This window comes from Pelodiscus sinensis, chromosome 20 (genome assembly GCF_049634645.1).
Source record: "Pelodiscus sinensis isolate JC-2024 chromosome 20, ASM4963464v1, whole genome shotgun sequence".
NCBI lineage: Eukaryota > Metazoa > Chordata > Testudines > Trionychidae > Pelodiscus > Pelodiscus sinensis.
The window spans coordinates 39,035-52,768 of record NC_134730.1 but is presented as its reverse complement, the minus strand read 5'-3'; the positions used below and the strand labels follow the sequence as shown (position 1 = coordinate 52,768).

Below are 13,734 nucleotides of genomic sequence, written 5' to 3'. Positions count from 1 at the left end.
TGACAAAATCTGGGCCTTCCTGTCAGCAAACAATCACCTCCCATCAAGTCCCAAATGTGGGAGAGAAGATTAGTCTTTTGGTTTTCAAAGCTCTCTCCATCCTCAGGAGGAACTATCCAACGTCAACCTTACCAAGTTCCGCAAGATCCAGCACGAGCTAGAAGAGGCTGAGGAGCGAGCTGACATTGCGGAGTCCCAGGTCAACAAGCTGCGGGTGAAGAGCCGCGAGATTCATAAGAAAACGGAAGTAGAAGAGTGAGGATTTCACCGTGCTGCAAAGTGACTGAAGACATGAACAAAATGTGAAACTCTCTGTCACTCTGCTTTGTATTTATTGTTTATCTTGTCCCCAGTGTATAGGAAATAAAGATTGCATTGAGAGAACTGGAAGCAGTTTCTGTATAGGTCTAGAATCTCATTAAAGTCTGTGCCCCTACACTTTTCTAACTAAACATAAATTGAACATTAGTAAATTGTCATCTCGATATTTTTAAAGAATTAATCCAGTCTGACCACCTGCAAATACAAAGCCAGAACATTCACCCAGGAATTCCTGAAGTAGAGAAAATTATTCTTCCATATGATGTAAGTGAAAGTTGTCAATCCATCCAGTCTTGATTCAAAGACTAAAAGCAATGAGGAAGCTACCACACCTTTAGGTAATCTGTTCCAGTGGTTATTTATTCACCGTTAATAAGTTGTAACCTATTTCCTATTTGAATGTTTCAAAATTCAGCTTCCTGGAACTTGTGTTAGATTAAATTGATGCCACAAATCAGATCTTCTCCCCTGTGCAAGTACTTAAAGACTATGATGTGGAATTCTTTCAGTCTTTTTTCATAGGTCATGTTCTCTAGATCTTTAATCATTCTTGATGCTCTTCTCTGGACCTTCTCCAATTTCTCCACGTCTTTCTTGAAATTTGGTGCCCAGAACCAGACACAATACTCCAACTGAGGCCTAATCAGCACAGAGTAGAGCAGAAGAATGATTTCTCATGTCTTGCTCACAACACACCTGTCATTGCATCCTAGAATCATGTTCGCTTTTTTTTTCAACAGTGTCACACTGTTGACTCATGTTTAGCTTGTGGTCCACTATGACCCCTAGATTCCTTTCTGCCCTACTCCTTCCTGGTCAGTTGCTTCCCATTCTGTATGTGTGAAACTGATTGTTCCTTCCTAAGTGGAACACTTTGCATTTGTCCTTTTTAAACTATTTTGAAAGAGCAGCAGTGGAGCATTCACACTATTGTTATTCTGAAATCGCTGTTTTGGAATAAGCATTATTCCTTGTGGAATCAGATTTACAGATTTCGAAATAAGCCGTCCGTTATTTCAAAATTATTGTGAAATAATAGAATTGCTATGTAAACACTTGCATTGCTATTTTGAAATAACTGTGCTGTGCAGACACATCCTAAGACTCCATCGTCACCCAGCTTCATCATCTACACATCTGCTAGTTACCAGTTACTCTACCACTGCACTCTCACCTGCAGGGTCAGCCTACTGCAACCTCTGTGGTGTGTTTAGGCCCTACCACGTAACACAGCTCGTAGTAGTTGCAAGCAGGACCCTCACTACTACAGCAGGCTGGTCAGTCTCTTTCACTGAAGATATGTCACCGAGCAGGAGCTGCCCGAGGCTGGCTGTGGCAGCTGGCGCCCCAGGCGGAACACACAATCAGTGCCACTGCCTGCACGGCCGTCAGTGGCTGTGACTTAATCATTGGGTGCCCTAGGCGACCGACGAGTCTGCCTATACTCACAGGCCGCCCCTGTCCCCGAGCAGACACATAGCACTTACACTTGGTTGTCAGTGATTTCAGCTCTTGTTATCCACGACAAAATAAAAGACTTCCAATTGAGACTAACCAGGTCTATCATTAAACAGTGCAGAAGGGGATAGGTCAAAGGGTACCTTGGACTCTTTGGGCAGTCCACACCATCAGTCACAAACACCTTTCGCCACCCTCTCTCTCCTCTAAACCCTGCTTAGTGAGTGCAGTTCAATTATCACAGTTACATAGACGATGAGCAAATCAGTGATTGGAGATAGCTAGTAACAGAGCCAGGCTGCTCTCAGTAGTGACAGATGACAGAACAAGGAGCAATGGTTTCAAATTGCAGTGGGAAAGGTCTAGGTTGGATATTAGAAAAAACTATTTCCCCAGGAGAATGGTGAAGCACTGGGATGGGTTCCCTAGGGAGGGGGTGGAATCTCCTTCCCTAGAGGATTTTAAGGCTTGGCTTGACAAAGCCCTGTCTGGGATGATTGAGTTGGTCTGGTCCTGCTTTGAGCAGGGGTTGGACTCGATGACTGCTGAGGTCTCTTCCCATCCTAATCGTCTATGATTCCAAGCTTTTGAACTACAGACCAGAGGAAGAGCTCTGTGGACAAAGTAACCAGAGTGTCCAAGCTAAATACAATGTGGGACAGATTATTAAACCTAGGGGTTCACCTATCGATCTAGGAATGAATCCATTACACCCTCTACCTTCAAAAAAAAAAAAAACAACTGCAAGTAGCTGTTACTGTCTTTTCAGAATACATAATGAAATTTTTAGAGCCAGACAAAACTTTATGGACAATTTTTTTTAACCAAAGAATAGAGATTTGCTTTAACTGAAACATTTTGTGGATTTGTATTGGATTCACTTTGTTGTTTCAGTCAATAATATTTTTAATGAAACATTCTTTCAAGTCAAAATAACTTTTAGTTTTGAATTTTAGTTCACTTTTTCTAATTTAGAAAACCTTGAAGGTGAAAAGAAAGACTTGGCTGATCTGAAACGAATGCTTTTTTATTTGTGAGTGTCTTTGGCCAGCAAATCCAACAACAGTTATTCCCTGAGCGCTGCAGACAGACCGTAGTTATTTGTCAGATTTATACTGGTAGGTGAAAGTGAGAGGCTTATTGTAGTGAACATCATTTCCCAATGACTTGTGATGTGCAGCAGGATTATCCGCTGCGGTGCTCAGCCTCCGGCTGCATGCCTCTTTTCCTGCCCATACTCGCTGACAGTGGAAACTATTCTGGTGTGTGGGATAGGGATGGCTGCGGTGAAACAAGCGCGCAGATATATTTTAGAAAGGAATCTATCAAACCCTATCTGCCTTTCATGGGAATGTCAAAACGGCTTCTCGCAGTGCAGAGACCTAGCAAGAAGGATCATTGACATTTATATAGTTTCCATGTTGGTTACTTTCGCTCCGATTTTGAACTATTTAAAATAGTATTTTAAGAAAGGGAAATGATCATCATTTTAAAGTCAAATACACAGATTCTTTTATCATGTCAGACAAAATGTTGAGGCCCACGTTCTCAAAGCTGAATGTAAGAGGCTCTGCAAAACACAACACTTGCAGGTACAACACTGGACACAGTGCACTCAAACGCAATCACGAGAACTGGGACATATTGCTGGGGTGGATTTTAGCGATGTGTAAAAGAGACATAGAACTTGTAAAATTGTCATATAAATAATACTGACAGAAATGAATCACTCTGAGTACATCCCTTCTGTGTAAGGGGAATGAAACATTGCTGCACAATCCAGCTTCCTAGAAACGGTTATCATAGAGAACTGTCTCCTGTACTATATTATTACTGGCCCACAGCAATACACTTGATTGATATTTGGTCTCTGGAATATACTTTATAACAAACCAAAGTGTGATCGAGCAATTGACTGTATAATTTATGAAGGACAATCATTTGTGAGCATCTGGAGGATAGCAGGGTAATAAAAAACCAGTCAGGGTTAATTTGTAAATTACAAATCATGCCAAACAAATTAATTACCTTTATAGTCAGGCTCACTGAGCAAGGGGACAGGGTGAAGCAGGAGACATGGTCTCTTTGATTTTAATAGGGTTTTTGCTACAGACCCACATGACATTCTGACCATATTTAGCTGAAAGTCCCTCTGATGTAGAGCACACTGAAAGGGCACTTTGTGCTGGGATGAGGTCGAAGGTCATGTGCACCTCCATGACAGCTGTGTGCCTGGGGGGTGGAATGTGCATGTGTGGGACTGGAATGTGATACGGTGGGGGGGAGAATGCACCGACATGTGATTGCTGTGTGCTTCAGGAGCTGGAATGTGCACGTGTACTGGTGTGTGCCCAGGGTAGGGAACACACATGTGTGGTGACTGTGGGCCTTGGGGGGGCAGGGTACACACGTGTGTCTAGCATGTCCCTGGAGGACAGAGGAATGCACACGTGTGACTGCTGTGTGATTGCACACATGTGACTGCTGGGGGAATGCACACACGTGCCCAGGGGGTGAAATGCACACAAGGACAGGAAGGACAGACAGGGAAAAAAGGGAGGAGGGGTTGCCTTGTATATTAAAAATGTACACACTTGGACTGAAGTGGAGATGAATGTAGGAGATAGCTGTGTAGAGAGTCTCTGGGTTAAGCTAAAAGGGGTAAAAAACGAGGGGGATATCATGCTAGGAGTCTACTACAGGCCACCTAGCCAGGTGGAAGAGGTGGATGAGGCCTTTTTTAAACAATTAACAAAACTAGCCAAAGCCCAAGATTTGGTGGTGATGGGGGACTTCAACTATCCAGACATATGTTGGGAAACTAACACAGCGAGGCACAGGCTATCCAATAAGTTTCTGGACTGCTTTGGAGACAACTTTCTGTTTCAGAAGGTTGAAAAAGCTACCAGAGGAGAAGCTGTTCTGGATTTGGTTTTAACAAATAGGGAGGAACTAGTTGAGAACTTGAAAGTGGAAGACAGTATAGGGGACAGTGATCACGAAATAATAGAGTTCATGATCTTAAGGAAAGGTAGAAGGGAGACCAGCACAATTGAGGTAATGGATTTCAGGAAGGCAGATTTTGATAAGCTCAGAGAACTTGTAGGTAAGGTCCCATGGGAAGCAAGACTGAAGGGAAAAACAACTGAGGAGAGTTGGAAGTATTTCAAAGGGACGTTGTTAAGGGCCCAAAAGCAAACAATTCCGCTGTGTAGGAAAGATAGAAAATATGGCAAAAGACCAGCTTGGCTTAACAAGGAGATCTTGCACGATCTCAAAATAAAAAAGGAGTCATATAAAAAATGGAAACTAGGACAACTAACAAAGGAGGAATATAGGCAAGCAACACGGGAATGCAGGGGCAAGATTAGAAAGGCAAAGGCACAAAATGAGATCAAACTAGCTACAGGCATAAAGGGAAACAAGAAGACCTTTTATAAATACATTAAAAGCAAGAGGAAGACCAAGGACAGGGTAGGCCCACTGCTTAGTGAGGAGGGAGAAGCAGTAACAGGGAACTTGGAAATGGCGGAGATGCTCAATGACTTCTTTGTTTCGGTCTTCACCGAGAAGTCTGGAGGTGTGCCTAACGTAGTGAATACAAGCAGAGAGAGGGTAAGTTTAGAAGATAGGATACACAAAGAACAAGTTAAAAATCACTTAGGAAAATTAGATGTCAGCAAGTCACCAGGTCCTGATGAAATGCATCCCAGGATACTCAAGGAGCTGATAGAGGAGGTATCTGAGCCTTTAGCTATGATCTTTGAAAAATCATGGCAGACAGGGGAAATTCCAGAAGACTGGAAAAGGGCAAATATTGTGCCCATCTATAAAAAGGGGAATAAGAACAACCCAGGAAACTACAGACCGGTCAGTTTAACGTCTGTCCCAGGGAAGATAATGGAGCAGGTAATTAAGGAAATCATATGCAAACACTTGGAAGGTAATAAAGTGATAGGGAATAGCCAGCATGGGTTTGTGAAGAACAAGTCATGCCAAACTAATCTGATAGCTTTCTTTGATAAGATAACAAGCCTTGTGGATAAGGGAGAAGCGGTGGATGTCATATACCTAGACTTTAGTAAGGCATTTGATACGGTCTCGCATGATATTCTTATTGATAAACTAGGCAAATATAACTTAGATAGGGCCACGATAAGGTGGGTGCATAATTGGCTGGATAACCGTAGTCAGAGAGTTGTTGTTAACGGTTCTAAATCCTGCTGGAAAGGGATAACAAGTGGAGTTCCTCAAGGGTCTGTTTTGGGACCCGTACTGTTCAATATCTTCATCAATGATGTAGATATTGGGATAGAGAGTACGCTTATTAAGTTTGCAGATGATACCAAACTGGGTGGGGTTGCAACTTCTTTGGAGGATAGGGACATAATTCAAAATGACCTTAGCAAGTTAGAGAAATGGTCAGAGGTAAACAGGATGAGGTTTAATAAGGAGAAATGCAAAGTGCTCCACTTAGGAAGGAACAATCAGTTCCATACATACAAGATGGGAAGCGACTGTCTAGGAAGGAGCATGGCGGAAAGGGATCTAGGGGTCATAGTGGACCACAAGTTGAATATGAGCCAACAGTGTGATGCTGTTGCAAAAAAAGCAAATATGATTCTAGGTTGTATCAACAGGTGTGTTGTAAGCAAAACTCGTGAAGTCATTCTGCCGCTCTACTCTGCACTAGTTAGGCCTCAGCTGGAGTACTGTGTCCAGTTCTGGGCGCCACATTTCAAGAAAGATGTGGAGAAATTGGAAAGGGTACAGAGAAGAGCGACAAGAATGATTAAAGGTTTAGAGAACATGACCTATGAAGCCAGGCTTCATGAACTGGGCTTGTTTAGTTTGGAAAAAAGAAGATTAAGGGGGGACATGATAGCGGTTTTCAAATATCTAAAAGGGTGTCACAAGGAGGAAGGCGAAAATTTGTTCCTCTTGGTTTCTGAGGACAGGACAAGGAGTAATGGGCTTAAAGTGCAGCAGGGGAGGTTTAGATTGGACATTAGGAAAAAATTCCTAACTGTCAGGGTGGTCAAATATTGGAATAAATTGCCAAGGGAGGTGGTGGAATCTCCCTCTCTGGAGATATTTAAGAACAGGTTAGATAGACATCTGTCAGGGATGGTGTAGACGGAGCTTGATCCTGCCTTGAGGGCGGGGGGCTGGACTCGATGACCTCTCGAGGTCCCTTCCAGTCCTATTATTCTATGATTCTATGATTCTATGAAGTATGACAGCTAAGTGCCGGGGGGCAGAGGCAGGATGCACACGTGTGTGATGGCTGTGTACCTTGAGGGGGTAGGATGCACACGTGTGACTGGTGGTTGCCCAGGGAGGGACCACACACGTGTGATTACTGTGGGTTTTGGAGGGGGGTGCACGTGTGATGGCTGTGTACTTCAAGGGGGTGGGATGCACACACGTGTGACTGTGCTGAGGGTAATGCACTCCTATGTGACCTCTGTGGGCAGCAGCATGTGAAAGGGAGTCACATGCCCACACTCCATTGCACGTCAGCGAGTGGGATTGGTGGCTTCATTCCCTTAGGCAGATTTACTATCCCTGCACAAGCCTGAACTTCTCCTTCATTTCGGGCACTGGGTGGGTGGGGCGTCATGGCGACTGTCCAGACTGCAGCTGAGCAGCTAAGGAAATGGCTGTTTTTAACCAGGTCTCCCTGCAGTCAGCAGGTGGGCCCCTGCTTGGCAGTGGACATGTTCGGAAAGGCCCTGCTAAGCCCAAGCCCCACGGGATGCCATGACTGCTTCTTTTGTAAGGTCTTTGTGCTGAACCTAGGACACCTTAGAGGATCAAATCATCCAGGCCTTTGGCAATGCCAAGACAGTGAGGAATGACAACTCATCGCGCTTTGTGAGTTCAGTCCTGGGGCTGGAATGTGGGCGGAGAACAAATCCCATGAGAAAACTACGGCCAATGCTCAGCTCACAGCAGCCATGTTGAGACGGGTTTCTATAATTCAATGGGGCAAATTCCACTTTGGGGTGTAACCCTTCTGCCGGGTAGGCCTGGCAGTAACCAGGGCTGGGTTCAATATCTTGGGGTCAATCTCACAAAGAACCAGCTCGAGCCCCCACACCCCTGGGCACCTTTGAGAGGCCATGCTTCCCCACTCGCAAGCACTGAGTCTGAGTGTAGGAAAAGAGCATTTAATGAAACAGAGAGAGAATTCATACGGCATTAGCTTGGGGAAAACACCACAAACAGAGTTCATAACCCAGACATGAGCCAAGCCCCCACCCCAGCCAAGAATCGCCCAAAGTCCACAGAATCTGACTCCCCAAAAGTCTCTGTCCCCACAAGTCTCTGTGCCACTCAGAGTCCCAAAGTTCACCCGCAGGGTTTCACCTCCCAACCAGAGAAGAAATGGGGGTGGAGGGTGTCACGTTGCTGAATTGGAGGGAAGCAGCCAGATCGCTGCTGCACCCCTAGATGGGGGTGTTGGCCCCAGAAATTGGTGCGGGGAGAGCCATGTGGGGCATTGCATGGGAGATTATTGTTTGTTGATCTTATGTACGCTATTTATGTGAGTGTATAATGTCTATGTGTGTAGGTAGGAATCTGTAATCTGTGTGGAAGCTGAATATTTCTCTGAATGTGGTTAAGCATGGCTATGGACAGGCTGAGTAGCAAAGCCCTGTGGAACAATGACTCTCAATAGGCTATGGACACACCCAAAGAATGGGATGTGTCACCTGAGGGCAGCCAGCAGGAAACATAGAGATTGGCCTCTGACCAGGTGACTTGCTGCATACAAGAAGAGGCCAGGAAGGGGATAAAAGAGGCCATGTGGTCGATGCCATTTTGTTCTCAGCTCAGCACTTCATCCCAGAGGGAGCACTGCAGGGATTGAAGAGCCCGGAAGACCTGTGAACCCATCCTGATCGTAGGATGTGCAATAAGAACTTTTAAACCAGCAGCTGCAACATCTCTGCTAGAGCCTGCATTGAGAACTGGGAGATTCGGTGCATGTAACGTACTGTACTTTAATAACCTTACTCTCAGGCTTTTCTTTCTTGTAATAATAAACCTTTAGATATAGATTCTAAAGGATTGGCCCAGCGTGATTTGTGGGTGAGGTCCAGAGGGTAAATTGACCAGGGATCTGTGGCTGGTTTCTTGGAACCGGACAGAACTTGTTCGGGGTAGGTGGGATTGGGTGCTAGGACCCCCCACCTGAGTATAGGCCCAGGGCCATCTGGGGCACGGATATTGCTGGGGTGTCGGAGGGTTTTGCTTGGGAGGCTTCAGGCAGGCTGCTGAAGCGCTCTGTGAGACTGGTTTGTGGCCTGTATGGAGAGGTCGCCAGTCGGGGGCTGTAAGGAGCCCCGGATTTGAGCAATTCGCCCTGAGTGGACGCCCTCAGCTGTGCCCAGACACGGCCCGGTCTGTCACAGTGGCGTAGTCGGCAGGATCCACAGATCTTGGTCAATTGAGCTTTGGGATCAGGACCCCACGCTGTCTAAATTTGATTTTTGGTGTTGAGAGTTTGGTTGATTAAAGAGCCGCTGCAATGAACCCGGAATTATATGAGAGTCTGAGCAAAAGTGCTCTGAAGGATTTGTGCTTGGGGAGAGGCATTGCCTTTAGGAAAAGGGCCTCTAAACTAGATCTGGTAGTGCTGTTATTAACCAGAGATGTGGATGAAAGGGAGCAGAAGCAAGCCAAGGAGGCTGCTGAAAGAAGGCGGAAGGCAGATGAAGAAATTGCTAAGAGACAGAAGGAGATGGATCGGGAACTTGAGATGAGAAAAGCAGAACATGCAGAGAGAAGGGCAGAGCATGCAAAGAAGATGGCCCTAGCCAAGGAGGAATATGCTAGACTTGACCTCCAGCTTAAGAGACTAAAAGAACAAGAGAGACTGTATTCTCCTGAAGGTTCAATGTATAACTCTGTGGGTATGCGGTGTGCTTATTATATGGCAGACGTATTTTACCCAGCTGATGTGAGAACCCAACCCCAAAGCATGTGTAAATGCAAACCTTTTGTGTTACCTGTAGCTAGCAGGGAGGTTTGGAAAGGGGGTGCATGTGGGTATGAAAAGTTTCCTGGAGCTGGTCAGTCTCCCTGTAACCAAGGGGAAAGTGTCTCTACATGTGAGCCTGTGGGTGAGGGCCCATCTGATGCCTCAGAGGTGAGGCTGGAATCAGAACCAGGGCAGGAAGAGCCCAGAAATCAGGGAAATGTTTCTCTGGGGCAGCCTGGAGTGGCTGGCCAGAGTGAAGTTTTAGTTGAGGAGTTGGTGGCTGGTGAGGTTTGTGGAATTGAACCTGCACAAGCTGAAAGTGATTTGTGTGAAGAAGCACAGTGTGTGCAAGCTGGCAATTTGGAGGGTGGAAGTAGCTATGGGGAAGGGAAGGAAGCTGTCCCAGTGGCTAGCTGTATGCCTGAGATTAGCCAGGGGTGTTGGGACAAGGGAGAAGCTGTCTCTGGTTGTCTGGCTGTGTGTGGGGAAGAGTTTCTTCCTTTGTCTGAGGAAGGTGCCCCACAGCCTGTAAAGGCTGAGAGCAGTGTTGTTATCCCAGAGTTGGGTCTGGATATGGCTAAGGCCCAGGAAGGGGGTGGCCCAAGGTTTGTGTCTGCTGGGGAGAGGGATGAGGTGACTCAGGTAGAGTCAGTCAGTGTTTTACCAGAACCCCAGAGACCGGACAGTGGTGACCCTGATATTGTGCCTGATGCTGCTGTGTTGCTGGCAGGGGCGGGAGTGACTCTGTGGGAGCAGGGAGACCCCTTAGCCCGGGCACAAGGAGAGAATGAGGGTGTGTTAACTCTGGTGCCTAATGATGGTGTGGACGTTTACAGCCATCTAGAGAGCTGCACAGGGAGTGAAGATGCCTCTGACCCTGTCTCTTGTGAGTCTATCTGTGTGCCTGAGAGGGGATTGTTTGTGAATCCACCAGAGGGGCTGGAGATAACTCAGGGAGTTAGGGAATTGCAGGAGGAGTTGGTTGTGGGTCAGCAGGGCAAGGCTGCTGCAGAGCCAGAGAAGGGTGAACTGTTGCTTAAGGAAGCTCATAGGGAGGAGAGTCCTGGCAGTGCTTGTAGCAAGCAGTTTGCTATGACTGAGGGAGGTGACAAGAAAGCTCTGCCTGTAAACGGCAGCAGCTTCTTGTGTGAGGCACTTGTTTTGGTGCCTGACAGACAGAATTTGTCTGTTAGCAGTGACTCCACTGACTTGGGTTCAGGGAAACCCAGAGTGGATGGTGGTGGAGAAGTCTCAGAGGGACTGAGGGTTGTTCCAGATGAGGCAGGAACAGCCAGCGAATTGGAACAGGATTCTTCCCAGGTGAATGAGGAGAGTGGGAACTTAGTGTCTCAGATTCAGGAGATGGACTGTGTAGCCAAGTATGCAGAGCAGAACAGCTGTGTGGTTACTCTCCCTAGGATGCAGGAGATGGCAGTTAAGCTCCCATCCCCGGACACAGTGGACACTCATACTCAATCAGGGAGGTTGATATCTGGTTCCATGTGGAAACAGAGGTTGGAGGTGGACAGAGGAGAGACTTGGGAGTCTACAGCTCACTGCTGTTACCCCACTGAGTGGGGGAAGGGGGAGAATTCCAGGGCCATTGTGAGCCAGGGAGTCACGCCCAGCCAGCCCATTGTCTTGGTCAGGCCAGAGGTTTCAGGCCTGGAGCCCAGAGGACAAGGGGGAGGAGCAGGACTTGCTTTGGCCAAGAAGATTTGCAGTTTAAACCTGAGGGGCCAAAACTGCAATGGTGTGGGGCCAGAGAAGGGGCCTGAGGGAGAATTTCAGTATACACCTGGTATAGGATTGTTCTTGTTACTGATGTTAATTCTTGTAACCAATGTATTATTGTTGCAGAGAATTGTAACGGTATACAGTGTGCATGAGCTTATGAAAATACCATGTAATCTGTCTGGAGATGTACCAAACGACAGACAGTATCTAAGGGGACATTGTGATGTTGCTATTTCGTGGTTAACACTTGTAACTGGTCTTGGAACTTCTTACAGGACAAAAAGGGTTCCAGCCAGAAGGTCCTGTGTAAGAAGGGAAACTGAGGCACACCACCATTTTGTTGGGGGAGGCCTGTGATGCCCTCAGTGATGTTACTGGCATCACTTCCTGCATCAATTTTGCGTTGGGGGTGTCACGTTGCTGAATTGGAGGGAAGCAGCCAGATCGCTGCTGCACCCCTAGGTGGGGGTGTTGGCCCCAGAAATTGGTGCGGGGGGAGCCATGTGGGGCATTGAATGGGAGATTATTGTTTGTTGATCTTATGTACGCTATTTATGTGAGTGTATAATGTCTGTGTGTGTAGGTAGGAATCTGTAATCTGTGTGGAAGCTGAATATTTCTCTGAATGTGGTTAAGCATGGCTATGGACAGGCTGAGTAGCAAAGCCCTGTGGAACAATGACTCTCAATAGGCTATGGACACACCCAAAGAATGGGATGTGTCACCTGAGGGCAGCCAGCAGGAAACATAGAGATTGGCCTCTGACCAGGTGACTTGCTGCATACAAGAAGAGGCCAGGAAGGAGTACAAAGAGGCCATGTGGTCGATGCCATTTTGTTCTCAGCTCAGCACTTCATCCCAGAGGGAGCACTGCAGGGATTGAAGAGCCCGGAAGACCTGTGAACCCATCCTGATCGTAGGATGTGCAATAAGAACTTTTAAACCAGCAGCTGCAACATCTCTGCTAGAGCCTGCATTGAGAACTGGGAGATTCGGTGCATGTAACGTACTGTACTTTAATAACCTTATTCTCAGGCTTTTCTTTCTTGTAATAATAAACCTTTAGATATAGATTCTAAAGGATTGGCCCAGCGTGATTTGTGGGTAAGGTCCAGAGGGTAAATTGACCAGAGATCTGTGGCTGGTTTCTTGGAACCGGACAGAACTTGTTCGGGGTAGGTGGGATTGGGTGCTAGGACCCCCCACCTGTGTATAGGCCCAGGGCCATCTGGGGCACGGATATTGCTGGGATGTCGGAGGGGTTTTGCTCGGGAGGCTTCAGGCAGGCTGCTGAAGCGCTCTGTGAGACTGGTTTGTGGCCTGTATGGAGAGGTCGCCAGTCGGGGGCTGTAAGGAGCCCCGGATTTGAGCAATTCGCCCTGAGTGGACGCCCTCAGCTGTGCCCAGACACGGCCCGGTCCGTCACAGAGGGAAAGATAGGGGGCACCTTATACGAAACTCCGCCATGCTTCACCAGCTGTCTCATCCCACACCTGTGGACCTCCGCTGGGCACCTGTCGCCGCTCCTCGCCTGCCGCCGCTCCACACCACGCCGCTGGTCACCGCTCCTCGCCTGCCGCCGCTGCACGCCACGCCGCTGACGGCCGCTCCTCGCCTGCCGCCGCTCCACGCCACGCCGCTGGTCACCGCTCCTCGCCTGCCGCTGCTCCACGCCACGCCGCTGACAGCCGCTCCTCATCCGCCGTCACTCCACGCCACGCCGCTGACGGCCGCTCCTCGCCTGCCGCCGCTCCACGCCACGCCGCTGGTCACCGCTCCTCGCCTGCCGCTGCTCCACGCCACGCCGCTGACAGCCGCTCCTCATCCGCCGTCACTCCACGCCACGCCGCTGACGGCCGCTCCTCGCCTGCCGCCGCTCCACGCCACGCCGCTGGTCACCGCTCCTCGCCTGCCGCTGCTCCACGCCACGCCGCTGACAGCCGCTCCTCATCCGCCGTCACTCCACGCCATGCCGCTGATGGCTGCCCTTCGCCTGCCGCTGCTCCACGCCAGGCCATTGACTGCCACCACTTTACTGGCTGCAATAGGTCTGGCTCTCAGTGATTTCAACTCTTTAGCCACCAGCTGGGCTGTCAAACGAATCCAGCTTTCACTGGACTAGTAAACAAAAAGACTCCTCAGGGAGTCTGCTTTCAGTCTGTCCTTAAAACAAAGAGGGAAAGGTGCAGGCTGGGCCAATCTTATAGCTCACACCTGGCAGGTGTGAA

The 13,734-nt window shown here is 48.0% G+C and overlaps 1 protein-coding gene across 1 annotated transcript in view; it reads left to right on the top strand.

Moving 5' to 3' along the window:
- Positions 1-384, top strand: part of LOC102446383 (myosin-1B) — a 29,480-nt gene extending 29,096 nt beyond the window's left edge. The window contains exon 40 of the mRNA XM_075903408.1: positions 107-384. Coding sequence (XP_075759523.1) covers positions 107-259 — 153 coding nt within the window. The 3' untranslated portion in view covers positions 260-384. The remainder of the gene's footprint in view (positions 1-106) is intronic.
- The last annotated feature ends 13,350 nt before the right edge of the window (positions 385-13,734 follow it).